Raw genomic sequence first — 24,776 nt, forward strand, 5'->3', positions numbered from 1 at the left:
AAGATGCAAAAAGTATAATAGCCAAGGCTCTGGGTGTTTTTTCACAGTTGAAAAAAGTTTGGAAGAATAGGAAGATAAGTCTTCAAACCAAGATTAGAATATTAGAAGCTACAGTGATGACAGTGGTCAAATATGGTCCTGAGGCGTGGGTGCTCCAAAAAGTGGATGAAGATTTGCTTGATGTTTTCCAGAGAAATTGCCTACTGATTGGTCTGGGTACCCGGCTGGCTGACCGTATTTCAAACAGTAAGCGGTACAAAAAATTTGGTTCAATACCGCTTTCTAGGGTTATAATGAAAGAAAAGTTGAGATGGCTAGGACACGTTGTGCGGATGACATATTGCCGAAGATTGTCCTTTTTGGTCAACTATCTAGGGCTAAACGGTAAGCAGGTTGTCCTTGTCTGGGGTGGGAGTACGTTATAAAGAAAGATTTAATGGATATGGAACTTCCTGGGAGGGTGTAAACAGGTAGGTTTTGAATAGATTGGGATGGAGGAGGAACGTGATTAGTTATATTGGCCAGAGGCGGCTTAGTGCTGCGCTGAGCTATTAGTGGTAGTAGTAGTAGTAGTTGTAGCAATAGTAGCAGTAGTAGTAGCGAACCTAATTTTGTTTTAAATCTACTTATTCATTAAGTCATATCAACTTCATATCAATTCAACTTTTTATTTAACCAATTTCCACAAAATCAATTAAACTCATAATCAATTCATCTTGTAACGAGTTTAATGACAAATCATATCCAAATTAACTTCAAACCATACTTTATTGCTAAACAAACCACGACTAACATATAGATATGAGTAAAAATTGCTACCATTAAACATTAATTTAGGATGAAGAATATGGGTAGCTTATAAGAGTGGAAACTGGCACTAGTGACAGCGAAAAAGGCATCAACGCTATCTAGCGTTTGGTGACACTAATTTTACCAACTACACAAAATGATTTAACTATTCGTATTATTACCCTAAGAAATGCCGCTGCTACAAAGCACTAGATGGCGTTGGTTTTTATTGGGTTGATACTAGCGTTAGTTCCCACTTTTAGAAGTAACCTATAATCTTTCATATTAGGAATTAAATCAGAAATGAAACTGCTCAAAGTCAGCTTATGATATCTTACAAGATTTCAAAAAGTAAATCTCAAACCGAATTAAAATAGTCAATACACAAGAAAATAGTCTTAGGGTAAAACACTTTCCTCAATAATTAATATAAAACTCAATTAATACCTTTATACAAGAGGTATTTAAATTAATCTTTAATAAGCATTAGTTTTGTATCATTCATTTTTGCATACACCGATAGTGACAGTCAAAGATCATTAGTCAACACTTCTAATAAATATTATCCTTCAATAGGAGTTTCATTAATGGTGTTTGATTTATCGTCTCCTTCTTCTTGCGAACCAACTTGTCCTGGAACCGTTGTACTTCCGTTTTCATTCTTTCTGTTCTTCAAGATTTGTAGTTGTGCTCTACGTGCACTTTGGATTCTTTGCTGAAGTGCCTATTAAGACAAAAATGGATAAATTAGAGTATGTGTCAAAGGGAGGTTTATCGGGCTCAAGCCCCATCCTTGCTCAAAGCCTGAAATATTCCCTATTAGTTTTATTTTTGGTTATGAAATCTCTTGAAGCCCATTTTGATGTTTGAGTACCCCCTAAAAAGGGATTTACAGCAGCTCAGGCTCGGAGCTCTGTCTTGACCTTTGAGAAGAAAATAAGATTTAATAAAAATTTAAAAGTTAAATCATTAGATAAAACTGAAATGAATAGAAATTATAAATCTATGAAAATAACATACAAAGTCAATCTAGAGTAATAGAAACAGCGTTGACAAAAGCTTGACTTATTAGTTACAAAATTTTGGTCTGAAAAGTTTTTTAGTGATATTGCTGTTTATATTAATAAAAAGCTGCTTTTGGTTTTTCCTTAATTCTTGTTCTGTTGCATAGCATATATCTTTCAGTAGAATTTGGGCAATAACCGCTTACTCTGGTTTATAATTAATTAAAAAGTGTTACTAGCTGTTAGTCAGCCACAAACGAAGGAGGGAGTATATCTAGGCGAGTAAGACTAGAAACGTTGACATCTGTAAAAGTGAAACAAAACCAAAATGATCAGAGTGCCAGTTTAGTGCCAGAGCAGTCCATTGGAAAAAAAAATTGATGCTTCGAGGGCAAATGGCCCCCAAAATGTTGAAACTTCTAAATGAAAATCTAAAACAATACCAATACGATAAGATATTACAGGGGCCAGAAACAGTCCATTAGAAACAAACTTTAATGTTCTTTTTAAAACATACCGTTTTAAAGAATATTCAGAACCAACCAGGAGTTTGGCAAGCAGTGTTAGCCAGGTCATTGCTCATTTAAGTGTCAAAATTCTGATTAAAACGCTTGCTGTCACCCTGGTTTACACAAAAGAACTTTTGACGTCACACCCATTTTTTTGTGCCTGATAGCTTTGCTGTCCCATTGTCTTTGCATATAAATAGATTGTCAGGTTTACCGACTCTTGAACATGCAACATATTATGGTCCATGGGAAAACAATCCGTATTCAGATCTATACCTCATGATTCTAATGATTGCCCTTGAGCTTTATTGATGGTGATTGCTCATTCCCTTTGTTGCCGTCGTCATTTATATATCCCCGTGTGTCCCCCGGCGTCCCCGTTGTAGTTGTGTCCCTGTGTCCCGGTCGTCATTTATATTCCCTGTGTCCCGATCGTCATTTTTGTCCCGGTGTCCCAGTCTGTGATTTCTCTTTGAGTGTCCCGGGCGTCATTTATATTCCTTTTGTCCCGGTGTCCCGATCGTCATTTGTGTCATGGTGTCCCGGTCTGTATAGACATTCGTTTTGAATTGGTCTTTTTTTAGTTTTTAGTTTTTTACCTTTTTTTAGTTTTTTTAGTTATACTTCATGATTCTAATGATTGCCCTTGAGCTTTGTTGGTGGTGATTGCTAATCGAACATTCCCTGTGTCCCCGTCGTCATTTATATATCCCTCTGTGCCCCCCAGCGTCCCCGTTGTAGTTGTGTCCCTGTGTCCCGGTCGTCATTTTTTTCCTTTTTTAATTTTTTTCTTTTTTAGTTTTTTAGCTTTTTTAGTTTTTTTATTAGTTTTTAGTTGTTTTTTTCCTTTTAGTTTTTTTGTAGTTTTTACCGTTTTTTTTTTAGTTTTTTTTAGTTTTTTTTTACTTATGTCCTGGTTGTCATTTATACTCCCTGTGTCCCGGTCGTCATTTGTGTCCCGGTGCTTTGTTGATGGTGATTGCTATTCGAACATTCCTTGTGTCCCGGTCACTTTCTCTTTGAGTGTCCCGGTCGTCATTTATATTCCCTATGTGCCGGTGTCCCGGTCGTCATTTGTGTCCCGATGTCCCGGTCTGTAATTTCGTCAGTCAGTCAACACACAAACATGACGTCACCCGATAGACCCACACACACATAGATAACTTATTTATATATATATATAGAAGATATATATAGAAGATATATATATATATATATATATATATATATATATATATATATATATATATATATATATATATATATATATATATATATATATATATATATATATATATATATATATATATATATATATATATATATATATATATATATATATATATATATATATATATATTATATATATATATATATATATATATATATATATATATATATATATATATATATATATATATATATATATATATATATATATATATATATATATATATATGTGTGTGTGTGTGTGTGTGTGTGTGTGTGTGTGTGTGTGTGTGTGTGTGTGTGTGTGTGTGTGTGTGTGTGTGTGTGTGTGTGTGTGTGTGTGTGTGTGTGTGTGTGTGTGTGTGTGTGTGTGTGTGTGTGTGTGTGTGTGTGTGTGTGTGTGTGTGTGTGTGTGTGTGTGTGTGTGTGTGTGTGTGTGTGTGTGTGTGTGTGTGTGTGTGTGTGTGTGTGTGTGTGTGTGTGTGTGTGTGTGTGTGTGTGTGTGTGTGTGTGTGTGTGTGTGTGTGTGTGTGTGTGTGTGTGTGTGTGTGTGTGTGTGTGTGTGTCGACTGACGTCATGAAGTTAGTTGTCGTCATGTTTGTTATGACGATGACGTTATTAAAGGTAATTAAGACATTCGTTCACGGAAAAATGTTTAATTGTAAAATGACTGAAGAACCTACAATGGCAACAGCCGAGGAAGCTGCTCAAAGAGTCTATGCCAAAAAACTTGCGGCTGATAGAGAAAGTAAGAAAAGAAAGCGTGCCGAGGAATCACAAGAACAGCAAGAAAACAGGCTTGCGGCTGATAGAAAAAGTAAGAACAGAAAGCGTGCCGAGGAATCACAAGAACAGCAAGAAAACAGGCTTGCGGCTGATAGAAAAAGTAAGAACAGAAAGCGTGCCGAGGAATCACAAGAACAGCAAGAAAACAGGCTTGCGGCTAAAAAACGCAAAACCGCACAGTTAGATGAAAATCCACCTGGACAGCGAGAGTCAAAACATTTCAAAGCTGAAAATGATAGCGATGATGATTGGGTTTGGGATTTTGACTTGGATAAGGTCATCAATGCCTACCGGATTTAAGTTTAAAAGAGGTTCGGCGATATGTACTTCATAGTGACGCTGAAAAATAAAGAAGAAAAAGAAAACTGAAAAAAGGTAAAAAACTAAAAAAAAACTGAAAAGAAAAAATACTCAAAGAGAAATTACAGACAGGGACACAAATGACGACCGAGACAGAGGGAATATAAATGACGACCGGGAACCTCAAAGAAAAATTACAGACTGGGACACCCGGACACAAATCACGACCGGGACACAGGGAATATAAATGACGACCGGGACACAGGGACACAACTTCAACGGGGACGCCAGGCGCACAGGCGGGATATATAAATGACGACCGTGACACGGGGATTGTTCGAATAGAAATTACAGACCGGGACACCGGGACACAAATGACGACCGGGACACAGGGAATATAAATGAAGACCGGGACACTCAAAGATAAATTACAAACTGGGACACCGGGACACAAATGACGACCGGGACACAGGGAATATAAATGACGACCGGGACACAGGGACTTATCATTAGAATAATGAGGTATAGATCTGAATACGGATTGTTTTTCCCATGGACAATTATATGTTACATGTTCAAGAGTCAGTAAACCTGACAATCTATTTATATGCACAGACAATGGGACAGCGAAGAATGTTGTATATTCGCATGTTTTACGTAGTTAAAAACATATATTTATATCTATCTCTATTCACAGGTGGGACACAGGGACACAACTACAATGGCGCATAACTAATATGGCGCGTAAGGACTTACGCGCGCGGGGGCTTGGGTCGGCACGAAGCTCCCCACCAACTAGGTGTTGGGGTGGCGCGAAGCTCGTATTTGTAATAATACCCTCGCAAATACCCCCCTTGTATTTGTAATAGTTTTTTCTTTTTTTTAATTTTTAATGTTTCTGCTTACTTTCAGTTGAAAAAAATTATTTTTTTAATATACATGTAAAAGGAATTAGCATTTTATGGCACTTCCAAATTACTCATCATTTCTGCTTTTATATTTCAATTATATACGTTTTAAGTATTTTTATGTGCTAAAATTTTTATATTGTATCATGGAAAATATTGTTAGCATAGTTATGCTATTTCAGAATGTATGTTTAAATAATTTTTTTGTATCAATATTTGTACACTACGATATGTAATTTGAAACTATTTTTGTCTTAAATGGTTATAAAGCTCTTTCGAAAACATATCTGTTTAGAGTTGTTAAGATGAATTTAAATAATTTTTAAAAACTTTTGAGGCATAACTGATAAGAGGCAGATCTTCCATGTTCTACGATTTAACATGGAAAGATGAAAACTACTAGTGGCAAACGTGGCGTAGTGCCTGGCAAAAGATTTAAAAGGGTCTATAAATAAGCAGAAAATCCAAACTGAATTGGGTAATTTATTTGAAAGGGATATAGGCCTAATCTATATATTAATCATAATGAGTGCAATTGTGCAGCATTAGTAAAGCGCAATGTGAGTACAATGTATTATTTATTTATTTATTTATTTTTAGAAAAGGGCACTTCGTATTGAAGGAAGTTGTTGTAGAAACTGCGAAAAGGTCTCATTCGCTTTGAAATTCAAGGGGCTAGTACCCTTTTTAATAGTCAAAAGTGATTGGAGAGCAACTAACCCCCCTCCCACGCCTAAAATATCCCAAAAAACATTCAATTAAAATTTTGAGAAAGCCATTTTGTTCAACGTAGTTCAAAGGTCCTGAAATTATGTATTTGAGAATGACAACCCCCCCCCTAAATAGCTCTCAGGGCAAGGTTTATAGAGTATATATAGTAAGGGTGGTCGTATAATCTTCGAAGGGGGCTTATATGTAAGGAGTGGACTTGAGGTCCCACTAGATGAAATTATATAAAATAAGCAGTTTTTTTTCAACTGAAAATAAGGAGCAACCTTAAAACTTAAAACGAAAAGAAATTATTACGAATATGAGGGGACAGCCTCCTCATCAATACCTTGCTCTTTACACTAAAGTTTGACTTTTACTTCCAATAATTTATGAATGACTATTAATACAAAAAAACCGTCTAATGAGAATAGAAGCTTTTTAAAACATTTAAAAAACACCTGCATTACTTGCAGCCCTTCCCCCGGAAGCTCTGAGCGGTCAATTCATCCACAAAATTATAATTTTTGGATCTTTAGACCATGCTGAACAAAATTACTATCTCAAAATTTTGATTAAAAAACTTCGGGGAAAAGTGGGTGGAAGGGGGCTAGCTACCCTCCATTAACGTTGTCACTTAAACAGGGGACTACAACTTTCTATTTGCTATTAATTAACCCCTTTATATCATGTAGGATCAATGTTTTGATACAATCACCCTTGGGGAAAACAAACAAATCAACACACATCCGTGACCTTGTTTTTGGCAAAAATTCAAAATTCCTCATTTTTATATATATGAGATTGAAATCTCTAAAGTACGGTTCTCTGATAAGCTGAATATTATGGTATGATTTTCATTAAATCATTTCATTTCTTAGGGGCGTTTCCCCCTTTTTTAAAAATTAGGCAAATTTTTTCAGGCCTGAAACTTTGGTGGGTAGCATAAAACTTCATGAATTCTATATTTTGAATGAACATCAAAATTCAATTCTTTTGATGTATCTACTATTATCAAGATTCTGATTCTTACAGTTTCGGTTACTACTGAGCTGCATCGCTCCGTACTTACAGTTCGTTACCACGAACTATTTGATTTACTAGGTCAAACAAAAACAGATGCGTTTTTCTCGTTCTTTCTGCTTCTAAAGTAATTAGGACAAAAGCATTTGGGTTCTTTCTCCTAATTACCTATTGAATAATTAAGTTAGAGGGCTTGGGAAAATTAATCACACTTTTTCTACTCTACCTATTGTGCAATCTCCCTCTCCCCTCTCTTCCGCACGAAATTTTATTTTATCAATGTTTCTTCTGTAATTTTTCCACGTCTAAGAACTTGAAACTTAAACCTAACAACTATAACCGTAATTCCAAAATTGATATGTTTTTTTTTACGATTTTATACACTAGCCTTAAGCTTAAAATATTATATTCTGCTAAGCCCCGTTTAATTTTCAAAAACATTGAAACGCAAGAATTTGTGAATTTCAACTAGAAGTAGTCAACCCCTTATTGAGTTTATTTCTTTATTGATTCTTTCCTTGCAATTCCTTTACTAAGTTATTCTTTTGCATTTGCATAAAATATTCTTATGATAAACAATTTGCAACGAATAGACAACAAAGTAAACTTTGATTTATGAATATCTAATATTGTTTATGATATATAATTAAAGAATAAAAAACACTCTATCCAGTTTAACAGACTTCAATATACTGAACCGTAACTTCAGTTTTTGAACTTCCAATTCGTCAATAATTAACAATTTTTGAAGGGTTGCGCCAACTGTAAAGTTGAAGAAGAAACAATACTTTTGGCCAACCTGAAAGACATCTCAACTTACCTCCTGATATAGATTAAATTTTTACTCAGGATAGATCCTAGTATCGTAAAGTTTTATTATAAGAAGTATAGTTAAAGAGAATTGTTTCAAACTTCAAGTAAAATCCAAAAAAAACTTCAAATACGTAAATTAATTGTTATAACCCTAATTTGGAAATATTTAGGCTCAAAAGACGGAAACTACTGGGTTGTTTGTGGTTATTGTACATCAGTATCTTTTATTAGGTTAATAAAAACTGTATAATGTATACCTTCGTTTCCAACGATTCTGCACAAAGATCAATCCGTCGAACAAATGTAGTTTCAACAATTAATAGACTTTTTTTTTATCAGATGAATCATCTCATAATCTTTTGATATCAATGCAGTATGGTAAAATAACCTCTAAAACCGACCCCAAACACACATCCGGACGGAATACAAATTAAATAGGAAATCAGATTGAATTCAAATCGAATAGTTGTGGGCATTAAGCCATGGCTAATTGTAGAAAAAGCCAAGACAGTTAGTCCGATTGAGTGAGAGGCAGATCTTGCATGAGCCCCCTTATTAGGATTGTATGCAAATGATGTTAGTTCATTTGTTAATAGATAAATCTATCTATTATCCGTACATGCGTGTGTTTACTGTTTAGGGCAATATTTAAAATTTTATTTGATATTTTATATAATCATTTGATAAATGATATTGGATATTTAATATGTTTTTATAATATTATAAATTAAATTAAGAAATTGCATCTTTAGACCCTATTTATTTTGATTACGCAATTAAGACGGGCCATGATTCTTTTGTTTTTTGTATTGTATATCTTGTGTTGTTATCTTTTGTTTTGTATATCTTATTTGCATTTCCCGCCCGGATCATCCCGTTAATCTTTCCAAGTATTATTCTTAGTTAAATGAAATGTTTCAGAAACTCAAGGGCACTCTCACTGGAAAGTATAACTTTGTAAACAGAACGAAAGACAAAAGTCCAATAAAAAAAACTTTGAATGACAAACTTTCTGAATTTAAATATTTTACTATCAGGCCCATACCCCACAGTCGCTAATTGGTCCTTGTGACTCAACTGTGCAAAGCAAATCTGGGACATAAGGTGTACTTTTTGGACGATTGTATGCAGCTGTCCATTTTTAACATTCCATTTCAAACTCAACTAATTTTTAACATTCTTTAGAATTTTTTTAAATCCGAAATTTCTTATTATATATAACAGCCTAATTTTATATGTAACATTCTTATCGAATATTGCAGTCTATCACCCGGAAGAAAATGTATTTCACCAGGTCAACATTTTGAGGAAACAAGTTAACAAAGAAGACAAACTGCGTTGCAAAATGCAAAATTAAAGAGCACTATATTCTTAGGGATATATTTGGGACAATCAGGGGGAGGGCCCCCCAAGATCTTGAAGAATTATTTTTCCGTGAATTGACGGCTCTATATTTCATGTTTCTATGGAAATGCAGTTTTTTCTTCTTTTCTCAGTACTTTAATTTTTTTTTTTTTTTGGGGGGGGGAGCACTTAGTGGGTCCAGAGTGTTTTACCTAAAATGCTATTACTCAAAATATTATATCCAAACGTTTTTATATGAGAAAAATTTTACGCAAAAGCAAAGGTTCCTACTGCTGTTGTTTATTGTTAATACCCTTACTCTTATCTATATAGGATAAGTTTGAGAAACGAAGAGGGAAAAAGAAAAAACACTTTCCCTCCCATTACAACAAAAATGTAATTTCGTATCCTCCGCTTCTAGAACAACTACTATGATCTTTGAAACTCACTCATTTACATTTTAAAATACTTACCCATACCACTCCCAATTGCTGCTTTTTATCCCCCCCCTCCCCAAATAAGCTTTTATACATACTTATTGTGATTTTGGCAAATTTGGATCTATTTCCAATTTGATATTTTCCCAATTTGAAACATCGTGGTTATGCAAAGCGCTGATTTTAAAACCCATTTCCTGTTTTGAAAATAAAAGATGTTGTTAACTAAATATTTAGACTGTTTTAAAAGATAGTGATAGTCATGGCCTATATTGTGCTATTTGTTGGGCTATATCCAACTCGACTTTGCAAGGGGAGAGAAGGATCTTTTAAAAGCATTTCGGAGAATAATTTTGTTTCAACGTTAAATCTTAAATACGTGTTAGACCATAACCCCCATGTTCACTTTTTGATCAGTTTCAAATACAAAGATTTTTGTTCCTTTATTGTTTGTAGCCATTAGCGCATATTAGGTTGGGGCTAAAAGAGCGTGCCCTCGACTGAGATCCTCATAAAGTGGAGAAGGGGGATTTCAATGCAAACTCCTTACAGGGACAACGCCGCTGCCGATGTGACAGTAGAGGCATTGGTGATGCTCAACCTAATGGGAAAAGAAGAGCGATGTGAGCAGAATGTATTATTGGTTTATTATTTTTCTGACCAAGCCACTACCTATAGAGGGAGTTGAAGGAAACATTGAAAGGGGATCGTTCGATTAGAAATTGAAATTTTTAGTGCTCTAGAGCGAAAAGTGTTTGTTGGGCAACTAGCAACCCCCCCCCCCACAGTCCCATCATTTCTCAATCACATCAAATCAAAATTTTGAAATTGGCGATTTGTTGAGCATAGTTGAAGGGTCCAGTAATAGGATATTTTGGGAGGAAATTTTCTTCAATTTTCTTTTGAAGATTTTTTTATTTTAATTCTTATATTTTTGACGACTTAATCCCCCACAGTCCCCAGGGGAAAGGCTGCAAGTCATAAAACTATGCCCATTGTTTACGTATAGTATTGGTTATTGGCAAATATATAGACTTTTTCATCAGGAAATTTTTCTGGAGGGAGGGGGGTGGGGATTTGGCTACGTGAGAGGATCTTTTCTTGAAGTATTTTTTCATGGGGGAAGATGAATTGGGCACTGGATATTTTCAGTATTATTTAAAAACCATCGGATATTAAATTTAGAAAGAAAAAGTTTTTCAACTGAAAGTAAGGAGTAACATTAAAATTTAATACAAACAAGAATTATTTTCCCCCTCGTCAATACCTCGCTCTTTACGCTGAAGTTCAAATTTTGTAAATTGATTGCCGATTGCCGATGAAGTATATGTACTTCATATAAGCAGAGGATATAAGCATATAAGCAGATAGAAGCGGAGGGAGTTGAAGAAAACATTGAAAGGGGATCGTTCGATTAGAAATTGAAATTTCTAGTGCTCTAGAGTGAAAAGTGTTTGTTGGGCAACTAGCAACCCCCCCCCCCCCCCACAGTCCCATCATTTCTCAATCACATCAAATCAAAATTTTGAAATTGGCGATTTATTGAGCATAGTTGAAGGGTCCTGTAATAGGATATTTTGGGAGGAGATTTTCTTTAATTTTTTTTGAAGATTTTTTTATTTTAATTCTTATATTTTTGACGACTTAATCCCCCACAGTCCCTGGGGGAAGGGCTGCAAGTCATAAAACTATGCCCATTGTTTACGTATAGTATTGGTTATTGGCAAATATATAGACTTTTTCATGAAGAATTTTTTCTGGAGGGAGGGGGGTGGGGATTTGGCTACGTGAGAGGATCTTTTTTTGAAGTATTTTTTCATGGGGGAAGATAATTTCTATGAATTGGGTACTGGATATTCTCAGTATTATTAAAAAACAATCGGATATTAAATTTAGAAAAAAAAAGTTTTTCAACTGAAAGTAAGGAGTAACATTAAAATTTAATACAAACAGGAATTATTACGTATATGAGGGGTTTTTTCCCCTCTTCAATAACTCGCTGTTTAGACTAAAGTGTTTTGAATAATTTCAAAACAGCTATTTATTCTAATTAAACGGTCTTTGTGATTTGGGAGTCATTCTCAAAGAATTGCAAAAAAAATTAAACTTTAGTGTAAAGATCGAAGTATGAACAAGGGGATAAGCCCTTTATACTACGTACATGAGGAAGTTTTCCCCCTCGTCAATACCTCGCTCTTTACGCTGAAGTTCGAATTTTGTAATTTGATTGCCGATATAAGCAATTATTTGTTTGTGTTATATTCCGATTATATTCCAGTAACAAAAATTAATGATACAGTAAAAATGCTGAATTTTTGAACAAATTCCAACATGAAAAAAGAATAGGCTAATCCTACTTGGTAAATATGCAGTTCTCAACATAATTTGGCTAAGATGAACGTGGATATATCATTTGATGATTTTTTTATGCTGTTTCGTAATTCAAAAACTGATTCTGTGGAAAATTTTCAGCCCATAAAAGGTTAAAAGGGCTCAAAAATGTCTTTAGTAACCAAAATTTTAAAAACTGTTAATGAAAAAACATGCTCCTGGGAAAGTTCCTTAAAAAACCTAGCCTATGCTACGGAATCTATATTCATGTGCTTGCTTTATCTGAGCTTACTTTACTTTATCTACTTTATCCATGCTTACTTTATCTGAGAAATTATTTCTTTATCATTTCTGAGGCTCAATCTGTTGCTAGCACCCATGAGCTTTAGTATCTATTTTGAATTTGTAGATATATCGGAAGTAATAGAAAGACAGAGGCAAACTCAAAATAACGCCATACTCTTGCAATATAGAATAAAAAAACAAGTTTTTTTTTAAACTAAAAGTAAGGAGTGACAGCAAAACTTAAAACGAACAGAAATTATTCCATATATGAAAGGGGCTGCCCCCTCCTCAACATCCCGCTCTCTGTTGTGAAGTTTAACTCTTTCTCAGAAATCTACTTTATAAACAATAAAAAACTATTGCGTAAAGAGCGGCGTATTAAGGAGGGGACAGCCCCTTTCATATATGGAATAATTTCCGTTCGTATTAAGTTTTAATATCGTTTTATACTCTCAGTTAAAAAAAAACTTGTTGTTTACAATTCAATTTCTGAACGTTTTTGAATTAGTGCAGTTTTTGAATTTGGCTCAACCATACACAAATAATTAAAGCGAAATTTGCATATTAATTTTAATTTTTTAAATTATTAATAACCTTATAATAACCTAAGTTTGATTTATAGTTCAGTTGTTTAAGAATGACTCCTGAATCAAAAAAGGCAATTTAAGTAGAATAATAACGTTTTTTAAAAATTGAAAAATAAACTTTAGCGTATGATCGAGCTACTGAGGAGAGCCAACCTATCTCATATACGTAATATTTTCTGTTCTTTTCAAATTTTAAAGTTGCTTCTTACTTTCAGTTGATAAAACTTGATTATTATTTAATTGCTAATCGTTTTTTAAGTAAGGTTGCAAAATTCAGCTATCCCTCCATGGAAAATGCCATTCCCTCACGAGAAATTCCTCCATGAAAAGATTCTCCGACGTAACTTAAATTTGGGATATTTGTGGAACTAATTTGGTAAGGCTTAGGAGATAAGATATTTATTTCAAAAAAATCACTATCACAAGCCCTCAAAGGGCCGAATTCGGATTTCGGAGTCGACTAATAAAACAAACAAAGCAAAAAACACTAATAATAATGAATAATCAAATTATGAGTAAAAAAAAAATAATATATAAGTCAGAAAAAAGGGAAGGGGACAAAAAAAAGTTTAATAATACAGAAAAGAACAAGAAATAAACATATATATCTACAAATTAAAAGGGACACTAAAAAAAAAAAGTCCAAAAACTCACAAAAAAAAGAACGAAGCATAAAACACACGAAAAACACATATGAATTAAAAGGGAAACTAAACCAGAACAGCGGGGGGGCAAGCAAATTAGTGTAACGGCCTAAAGCACCACACATGAAAAAGAAAAGAAAAAAAAGGGGAGGAGAAACTAGTTGGTTATTTTATTTATTTTTTCTGTGATGAAGGGAACAAAGGTTTTTTCATATCTGGAAGTAACGCAGCGAATGGGGGACAAAACCGGGATAGGCTCAGAAACAGCTCGAGGCTGTCGCAATCTGGATGGTGAGTGACGTTTGGGGAAAATACTGGCCGTCCGAGGGTTCGTTATTGCATTTTTTGAAAAACGGAGGCACAACGACGACCTCCTTCGCTCAAGGGTTTCCAAACTAGCTTTTTTTAGGAGCAGAGAGTAAGGCACCTTGCCTTCTTTGAAAATTATTCGCAAGGCTCTTTTTTGGATTGACTCAATTTTGTCTGATTCCAGGGTGCCAAACTGGACAAGCATATTCAAGATGCGGACGGACGAAAGACGTGTACAACCTTAAGGAGTGAGAAGGGGGGACGCTATATTTATTTAGGAGCTTAAGGAGGGCGATAGACGCATTAGCTTTATGGATGATATCTTTAACGTGGATATCCCACTTTAAATTTGAAGAAATTGTGATTCCAAGTAATTTAACCGAGTATGCATAAATTTCAGGAGGGATAGGATTAAGAAAACAGGGCGAGGATTTGAGGAAACAAATCGGCATTATCATGGACTTAGAGGGGTTTACGGTCATATCTAGGTCCAAAACCTCACTTCCAATTTCATTGAGAATACTCATAGGGTCGCTTATTAAATTTCTGAAGCAACTTTCAACAATCGTTAGGTCATCAACAAATTTCCAACGGTCAGGAACTTCCTTCGCAAGGCTGTTAACCATGACTGAAAAAAGGAGGGGGCCTAGGAGAGTTCCTTGGGGTATGCCATTGTAGATAGGGAGAGGATATGAGCAATGGTTCTGGTATTTAACCACTTGTGATCTATTTGTTAAAAATGAGGCAATCAATTTTACCAGTAAGGAATCGATATTGAACTCGCTTTCTAGTTTCTCATTTAAAATATTGTGGTTAACAAGGTCAAAGGCTTTCTGAAGGTCAATAGAAATTAAGTTTAGCCAGGAATTAGGTTTTTCGAGGATTTTCCCGATGTGGTCAATAAGAGAAACGAGGTAGTGGGAAGTAGAAGTTGATTTTAGGTTTCCAAATTGTTTCAGGTCAGTAAGAGGTAGGATTTTTTCCTTTTGCAAATCTGCAAGGAATCCTTCATACAATTTAGAAAAAATAGGAGTAAGCGTAATAGGTCGAACGCCATCAAAACCAGGCTTTCCGTTTTTCTTTTTCAAAGGGGTAATGAAACCCTGTTTCCAAATTGTTGGAATTTGCCCAGACTTAGTAATTTCGTTAAACAGGACAGACAAGGGCTTAGACAGGAAGTCACCGAAGGCTCTAATAAGAGGAAATGGGATATCCAAAGGACAAACACTTGTCTTTCTTAGTTTATCAATTCTTCTTTCAATTTCAGACGGGGAAACAGTCGGGAAAAAGGGGGATGGGGCTCCTGTTGATAATTGGATTGGCAATGCTGGAAGGCTCTGGACAATGGAAGCGAGAAATTTATTTAGACTATTTGCTGTAATATCAAGGGGCTCTGGTAAATTGAAATTAAGCTGGTCAAGACTCCTGCCACATAGCTTTTTAACCTCAGAATACCAGTTTTTGGCTTATTAGTGAACAATTCTTCGATCTTATTTTTGTAGTATGATCGTGCCAATTTACGAATTTCTCTTTTAATTGATTTTCTTAATATATTGGCTTGATCGAGTTTACCATTCTTAAACAGCTTCAATTTGGTTCTAATTAGTGTTTTTATTGTTTGATTAATAAAGGGTTTGTCACTCGATCACCTTTTAAACCTTTTTTTTTCTGGGAAATAAATTTTATATTTATCAATTATTATGAAACGTGGCTGTTTTCTCATCAATGTTTTGTAAACTATAAATGTCGGACCAATCTTCAGTACTCAGCCACATTACAAAAGAAAGAAGACAAGAATTTTGAAGAGGGCGGTAAGTGCTATAAGTCTTTGAGAAAGTATGCTTAAAAGTTGAGGAGGGGGACAAAAGAATGGAAAGATGATAATTCCCACCTAATGGGGGCAAAGTTGAGGGAGGGCTGTAAAAATTATACATATTAGTTAAAATAACATCAAGAGAGGTATTTCCCCGAGTCGTCGGTGTTTTAACAATTAGCTTTACTTTAAGTGATGCACAAAAGGAATCCATTTTAAGGTCGTTGGCATCGCCAACTAAAAAAAGGCCAGCATTGGGGTACTTAGAAATAACAAAATCAGCACTTGCCTGTAATTGCTGGATAAAATTACGTTTTGATTCGATATTTTGATTTTGGGGAGTAATAGAAAACAGCTATTGCAATAATACTAAATGGACGAGGGAGTACTTTTGGTCTAACACTTAGCCAGAGGATTTCATCATACTCGGATAAGTTAGGGACTTGAATAACCTTTGGGTAAAGGTGACTCTTAGTAAAAACAGAACTCCGCAACCTTTTTTCCCGAGTGGGTGGTCTGAAGGACGGAGTTTAATAAACTCTGAATAATTTGTCAGGTGTAGGGACCCTGGGTCATGGGATTGAACTTCAGTAACAGCTATAATATCTATCAAATGTGATTCTGAAACCACCTCAAGTTCAGTAAGCTTTTCAAAATTAAGACTTTCAGCATTAGTAACTAAAAGTTTAGGAAAAACAAACCGATTGGGGAATCGCGACAGGGAAACTTGATGGGTTTGAGAATTTCCTGGGGGGTAAGGTTTTAATTTTATTTTATTATGATTTGAAGAAGAGGGGTAAGAGAAGGATTTGCTTTGGGGATTTGGATGTGGGGGGACGGGCAAGGATATGGACGAAGCACGAGGACTTATTATATGACAACTATTGGACGCAAATGTCTCAGACCTGAGTCACGTTTACAGGGTAGGCACGAGGGATAAAACGAATGGGCTGGGGTTTCGTAAGGTGCTGGGAAAGGGGGGCTGGGTGGAAATAGTGATTCAAGTCCGTCAAGAAATTGCTGGTTTGCGGCGGAGTAGGGAGGGTATGGGACAGCATACTGTAAGGGGGAAGGAAATAGGACTTCTGTATACGGAGAGGAGGGGGAGATAACAAGGGGTAAGGCGGGGGAGTATGTAATCGGGAAGAGTTTATTGATTGTTGAGCTGAAAATGCAGGGGGATAAGAAAGGATGTCGACAGGAACCTGACCAAAGGGAGGATGGGGTCGTGAGTGCTTTCGACGCTGGCCTAAAAAGGGCGGGGTCTCCCTCCGAAATCCATCTCCGTTTTTTGTCAAATTCTTAGAACTAACATCGTACACATGCGAAGGTATAGCTTGTGGCTTAGAGAATAACCTACTAAACGACTTTGGTATAAAAACATGATACTTGTCACAACCGAAACAACGACCCAACATAAAAACAGAACAAATTGAAACATGGTTAAACGAGCACGAACTTTTATTGCAAGAACCCGTCAGAAAAAATTTGCAAATATGGAGCCGATTACATCTTTTTCCGTGGTTACATTTTGCACATAAAAAATCCTTGCAAACTGATTTCGTTTTTTCCTTATTTTCAATTGCACGCTGATCACCATTTTTTTTCCAGCTAATTCTTCCGTTTCCTTCACTTTCATATGCCACAAGTTTCTCATAAACAATTTCAATATCTGCATCGGATTTCGTAGTATTCCTGTATTCGGGAGCCTGATCCTCCACCATACTAATAGAAGATTTGTCAGTAGGATTACGTTCATGAATAATTGATTTCATTTCAACATTATTAACTTGACCTTACGGTCAATGTCATTGCTAATCACCTGGTTTGTCACTGGTTCAAACACCCTTGACCTCTCAAATGAATTTACGAAGGGAAATATAGCATTTTCTGAATTTTTTAATTCCACTTGGTTGACTTCATTATTCTTTGTTATATCACTGTAGCTTAATAACTCTTCTAGTCTGTCTTTTAATGGTTTAAGAATATCAAGATTTGTCTGGCAAGCAAAATCTTTAACACAGGGATTTGGATACGGTAATTTTCTCTGGTAACATATGAGTAAGGTTCGGTCTAAACTGATACCTCACGTGAGCAGGTGCATAATTTTCCAATGGTGGTGTTCAGAGTATAGGATGGGTTGACGGAAGAAAAGGTCTTGCACTCAGTCTGACAAGAAACTTCAAGAGGGTGGGACGTCAATTCATGTTGTAAATAGGGAGAGGCTAGAGTCGACTTCTGTGAAGGAGGGAGCACCGGCGATTTGAGCTCTTTTAAGATATTAAGCATCTTAGCTCTTGAATTTGGAGAACGAGGGGTGCGAGGTGAAGGTAAAACAGGTGAATTTAAAGAATTTACCTTATTGATTGGCATTTTCTTAGAGGAGCAGTCAGGACAACACCAGCTCTCACTCCAATTAGCTGTATCAATTCTGGCACATTTTTCCGCTCCTGCGTGAAACGAGCAATTGCACCCTCAACACTCCACAGAGTTTGAAAAGACTCTAAGCCTACATTCGGGACAAACTAGTCTTTGTCTGACCATTGTTTTTTAAGAGGTTAATGGTCCGGCTGAAAAAACTTGGCTCAACAGTTAACAACACTAGATCCTCACACGTTGGATGCTAGATGAAAACTTAGTAGCTTAGTAACAAAACGGTCAAAGAGGTCAAAACTATTTTTATGAAAATGAGTCACAAGTTTAGGAATTCTCAAATGACTGAAATGGATTAAATAAAAGACCTTTAAACGATAAACGCAATGATTTATTTTCGTTTTAAGTTTTAATGTTATTCCGTACCCTCAGTTGGAAAAAATCTTTTATTTAATAACCACTACAAGCCGAAGACATACAATATCTGTGTTGAATATCATATAAAAATCATAGTAATGAGCCTCCTTATGGTAAAAGTAAATGCTAAGATTGACTGGAAAATAACAGAAACAAATTATTACTTATATCAGCAATCATTTTACAAAATTCTAACTTTAGCATAAAGAGCGAGGTCTTGATGACGGGGAAAACTTCCTCATATACTTCATATCAGGGGGTTTACCCCTTGTTAATACCTCGCTCTTTACGCTAAAGTTCAAATTTTGTTCCGATTCTTTAAGAATGACTCCTGAATAAAAAAGACCGGTCAACTAGAATAAATAGCACTTTTGAAATTATTAAAAATACTTTAGCGTAAACAGCGGGGTCTTGACGACGAGACTAACCCCCTCATATACCTAATAATTTTTGTTCGTATTTAGTTTTAATTGTACTTCTTATTTTCAGTTGAAAAAACTATTTTTCTAAATTTAATTTCTGATAGTTCATCAAATAATACCGGGATATCCAGCGCCCCCTTAATAAAAATTATCTTCCCCCATGATAAATTATTCCATGGAAAGATCCTCCCAAGTAGCCCAATCTCCAGATCCCCCCACCAGAAAAAATCCCCCTGAAAACGTCTGTATATTTGCCAATAACCAGTACTATATGTAAACATTTGGCTTAGTTCATAACTTGCAGCCCTTTCCCGGGGACTGTGGGGGATTAAGTTGTCGTCAAAGACATAGCTATAAAATATTTCGGCTATGCTGAACAAAATAACTATCTGAAAGTTCTTAGCTGGTGACTTTGGGAAAAAACGAGCATGGGAGGGGGCCTAGTTTTTAATCAGATGTTAATCCTATTCGGACTTTTATTTTAAATTTTCACTTTATCTCCCCCCCTTGGTATAGCAATGGGAAGATAATTCGTAAGTTTGATGTCCCTGATATAAGTGCAAAGTTGGTCCTCCTGCATGGAAGGTTGTCGGAATCAGCTTTTTATCGTTTATCGCCTCATCACCCTTTGGTCCGTCTGTTTGGCTAATCTCATTGTAGCGTTGTGTTTTTTCTATTTGTAGTGTATTTTATTTGCAGTATATGTCATATTTTTTCTTTTTATTACTCCACAAGTGCCTTATTTGCCCTGAACTTAACTTGAGATACTTGCCCCTAAGCTCCAGGGGGTAGTGTCGACCCAGAACTTTTTTTGGACTTACTTTTAACGAAATAGCTATCTCAAAATTTGTACTAAATGGGTTTGGGGAAAAAGGGGCCTGGGGGATGAGGCCAGTTGCTCTCGGATCTCTGTTGACTCTCAAATGTTTTCTACAAATTTCAATTTCCAATCAAATGAACTCCTTCCATAAGAGCTCTACGTACCTCCAGGGCATAACTTAAAACGCCTGCCTCCAGGCTTTTGGGGTTTGTGCCGACTCCGGAGTTTTGTTATCTGATGAACACAGTGGCCATTTCAAAAGTTTTATTGGATGCATTTGGGGAAAAAAAGCGTGAAGGGGGGATAATTGTCATCATAACTATTTTGACTCTTAAAAAGGTTACTAAAACTTCCGATTTCCAATCGAATTAACCAATCGGAGTTTATACGACCCCCACCCTTTTATATAAAGTGCTTCTAGAAAAAATTTATAATAATAAAACGTTAAAGCCTCATGACCTTTACTATAGGCAACGCTGTAGCGTTGCCTCTGATTTTATTTTATTAAATTTCATTGGTTTGAAGGATTGATCTTTGTACAGTCTCAGAGAGAAACCTTTCTTAGATGAAGTTTTTACATATACTTTGATTAGCTTTTCTCATAGTAATACCAGCTAAGAGCATTCCTAAATCTTAATAAAAAGTAACCCTGCAAAATTGTCCCACCATTCACCAAAATTAGTATAAAATCCCTCTAAATCTCAAAATGCGTTATCTAAATCACGTGCATCTGTACGTGATATATCTGTAATATATATATATATATATATATATATATATATATATATATATATATATATATATATATATATATATATATATATATATATATATATATATATATATATATATATATATATATATATAAATAAATAAATAAGTTGTCTGTGTGTGTGTGTGTGTGTGTGTGTGTGTGTGTGTGTGTGTGTCTGTCAAGTGACGTCCTGTTTGTGTGCCGACTGACGTCATGTTTCTCGACTGACGTCATTTTAAGGATTGAGCTGTATGCGTCATGAAGTTGTTTGTCGACTGACGTCATGTTTGTCAACTGATGAAACTACTTACCGGGACACCGGGACACAAATGACGACGGGGACACAGGGAATATAAATGATTACCGGGATACAGGGACACATCATTAGAATAATGAGGTATAGATCTGAATACGGATTGTTTTTCCCATGGAAAATTATATGTTGCATGTTCAAGAGTCAGTAAACCTGACAATCTATTTATATGCACAGACAATGGGACAGCGAAGAATGTTGTATGTTCGCATGTTTTACGTAGTTAAAAACATATATATGTAATATATCTCTATTCACAGGTGGGACACAGGGACACAATTACAATGGCACGTAACTAATATGGCGCGTAACGACTTACGCACGCGGGGGGACTTGGGAGGGGGGCGCGAAGTGCCCCACTAACTAGGTGTTGGGGTGGCGCGAAGTGCCACCCCAACAGCTAGAATATATATATATATATATATATATATATATATATATATATATATATATATATATATATATATATATATATATATATATATATATATATATATATATATATATATATATATATATATATATATATATATATATATATATATATATATATATATATATATATATATATATATATATATATATATATATATATATATGTGTGTGTGTATATATATATGAATATATATTATATATTTTTCGTTGTTTTTTTTTGTATTTTTTCCAGTTTTTTATGGAACCATATGATTTGTCAACTCTGAAATCCTAAATCGGTCCTTTGTGGGCTACTGATGGAGATTTTTTTTAAAGTAAACATCTTATCTCTTATCTTATCTTGTAAAGTAACTGAATCTATCTCTAAGCTTGTTTTAATATAAATATTAATTTTCAAAATACCAGAGGGGCGCGCATGTAGGAGTGAGACACTACTTTATAAAATGAGAAACCATACAGCAATTAGTAGATGTTTGTGAAATAATTGCAGAAATGTGATCTCCTTGGGATGGGGGGCAATGGACCAAGGTGACAGGAATATTACAGCACAAAAACTTTCTTTTTTCATTATGTACGGCTCTCAATCAGAAAATTTTTGTTAAACTATAAGTGAAAAAGATGGTTCCAGCTCTTGTAGAATTGTATTAACAATCTAGTTAAATAGTTTGATCTCTCCCCTCTAAGCGTTTTCCATGATTTCCCCCTCACAATGATTTCCCCCCATGATCCCCCCCCCCAATGAAAGGATTTACAACAAGATATCTCAGTTACAAGGTCCTTTTACATATGAAATTTAATTAAGATCCAATCACTCGTTCGTAAGTTAAAAATACCTCATTTTTTCTAATTTTTCAGAATTAACCTTCCTCCAAGGAGAGCGGATTCGTTACGGTTACGTCAATCACGTATCTAGGACTTGTGCTTAATTTTTTCACCAAGTTTCATCCCGAGCCCTCCACTCTAAGCGTTTTCAAAGATTTTAGGTTTCCCCCTCAAACTCTCCTCAACGTCACCAGATCTGGTCGGGATTTAAAATAAGCGCTTTGAGACATGATATCCTTCTAAATATCAAATTTCATTAAAATCCAATCACCCATTCGTAAGTTAAAAATACCTCATTTTTACTAATTTTCCGAATTAGTCGTCCCCCCACTCCCCCTCCCAGATAGTCGAATCGGGATAAAGACTAATTCTAATTTAATTTTATCTGGTCCCTGATACGCCTGCCAAATTTCATCGTCCTAGCTAATCTTAAAGTGCCTAAACTAGCAAAGCCGGGTCCAACAGACAAACAGAACTTGCGATTGCTATATGTCACTTGGTTAATATCAAGTGCCAAAATGAAGCTGCTTGCCTTCCAAACCCCATAAATGCTAAAGCGTCATCTGTGCTTTATAATCTTTATCAAAGTTTAGGCCAGGACCTTCCACAATTTTTCTATGAGCCTTTTTTCGGGGGAAGGGGTGTATACCCTTCCACAGGTAAATGTTTAAGATTACTCTCAAAGCTATTTTGATTTCTTTTCAAACACATGAATGATCCAAATCTTCTGGAAACGGATAATTGGTTAATCTTTGCTTCCATTTAGTAATATGAGATAAAATGAAATGAAATGGAAAGAAACTAGACATTAAAAAAGAGTTTAATGTAATTCATAAATTATTGATTCCAGTTTAAGGTTCAAGTTTATTGAGATCCAACTTAAAATTTCCTGAAAGAAGGCAAATTATATTGTCTTCCATCTCCTTTTTTAATAGTTTGGGATGGGAAAGTATTTAGAATTCAAAATATTAAAAAAAAATATATACCTTTGCATTTTATACCTTTTGGTCATTTGAGCCTAATAGATATACAATTTTTGCAAGATGTCATGGTGAGGGTTTAAAGAGAGGTCTGAGGGCAAAAACAGCAATGAATAGCATTGGTTGCCCTTTGAACACCATCCTTGAAATTTCGATTTGCAAATGAATTAGTCCTTTTTAAATGGCCTTCAGTTCTTTTTACTGGGGGCTAAAAAAAGGAAATTATAGACGAGAGACAAGTTGTAATTAACTGAGAGTTGACCTTGTACTTTTTTTTTATTATAATTGAACTAGAGTCTTGTAAAGCGTTTTACCCTCTGTAGCTGTTATAAACATTTTACGTCTGAAGTTTAGTTGACTTTTCGTAGCTCCAGTTACTGAGTATAGTGAGGATGTGGGGAATTTAGCTTGAAGATTATAGAAGTTTTAAGATAGGTGGTTTTAGGATTTTTGAAAAGGACTAGATTTCAATTCCCCTGATTTTTTTTCTGACTGTCTAACAATTGCCTTACAGACAAAGAAGACAAAGACTTTCAATATTCAACCATTGGCAGAACTATACTTTGACTTGTGCATAGTCAAGTCAACACTAGTAAACTGCCATAGTTCAAGGTCTGGACGCACTAAGTATCATACCTTCGACCATGCTTCTGAGACTCATTGCGTAATGGTCAGGCTACAACATGCAAATGGTCGAGTCACATCACAGTTCCACCAGTTAATAAAAAAGCCAGAATTTGGGAAGGATTGGTGAGAGTTAATTTTAAAAACCATTCCCAAGGATGGTCTACTATTACTAAGAATAGAATCTAAGTCTTTGTATGAGTGTAGTTCAAGTGGGGTGTTCCAGAGGAAGACGTATGTGGAAGTGTTGGAGCCAGCATCCAAAGCATCAAATGTGGCTTTCCGAAGGGAGTAAAATAAGTAAAGAATTTATGAAAACAAACCCTGTTATCTGTTGGAACTCAGACAGGAAATTCAACGGGTTCTCAACAAAGCTGATGGGGGAGATATGTGGGCGAGTAATGGTTACCTTCACGGACAGAGAGAATAAGCCCAATATTGTGTTTCGCGAAGGATGGTAATAATATGCCCAATATTGTGTTTCGCGAAGGAGGGTCTATTAATGTTAAAGTTACATAAATAATTGATAAATCAAGAGGCTGCATGCTGGCAATCACAGGTATATGTACTGAGTACGTTTGGACCTTGGACCTTAGTTGACTAGAGGTAAGCTACAGTCAATTTAATGTGTTTTAACCACCATAGTCACTGCTACTATGACCCTTTAATGTCTGAAATCTAGATAACTTTTTGTAACCCCAATCACTGAGCAAAGTCAATGTGAAGTTATTAAAGGATGTTGGGAATTTTGATTATAGATTGTGGAGTTTCTTACGAAGATTTTACTGATAAGGAAGCAAACTCTCGAGATTTGCACCTTGTTAAAACTATAGCTGAATTGACTGTAGTCGTCTTTTTAATCTAATATTAAAGTTCAGGGTCTGAACACCCTCTAAGAAAGCAATGCTTTATTGATTCTGATTTTGCAGACACCGCGAAGGAGGTGCTTCCGCTAACTAAAACTATGTTTTGATTACTTCTCTAGAATGCTTTTTTTAATACCATGTCATGTTTTT

The 24,776-nt window shown here is 35.3% G+C and overlaps 1 protein-coding gene across 1 annotated transcript in view; it reads right to left on the reverse strand.

The window, feature by feature from the left end:
- Positions 1-657: 657 nt before the first annotated feature.
- The window catches only part of LOC136030557 (uncharacterized), a 36,720-nt gene continuing 12,601 nt past the window's right edge, over positions 658-24,776 (reverse strand). Inside the window, exon 4 of the mRNA XM_065709613.1 lies at positions 658-1,513. Within this exon, the coding sequence (XP_065565685.1) occupies positions 1,352-1,513 (162 nt within the window). The 3' untranslated portion in view covers positions 658-1,351. The remainder of the gene's footprint in view (positions 1,514-24,776) is intronic.

This window comes from Artemia franciscana, chromosome 8 (assembly GCF_032884065.1).
Source record: "Artemia franciscana chromosome 8, ASM3288406v1, whole genome shotgun sequence".
NCBI lineage: Eukaryota > Metazoa > Arthropoda > Branchiopoda > Anostraca > Artemiidae > Artemia > Artemia franciscana.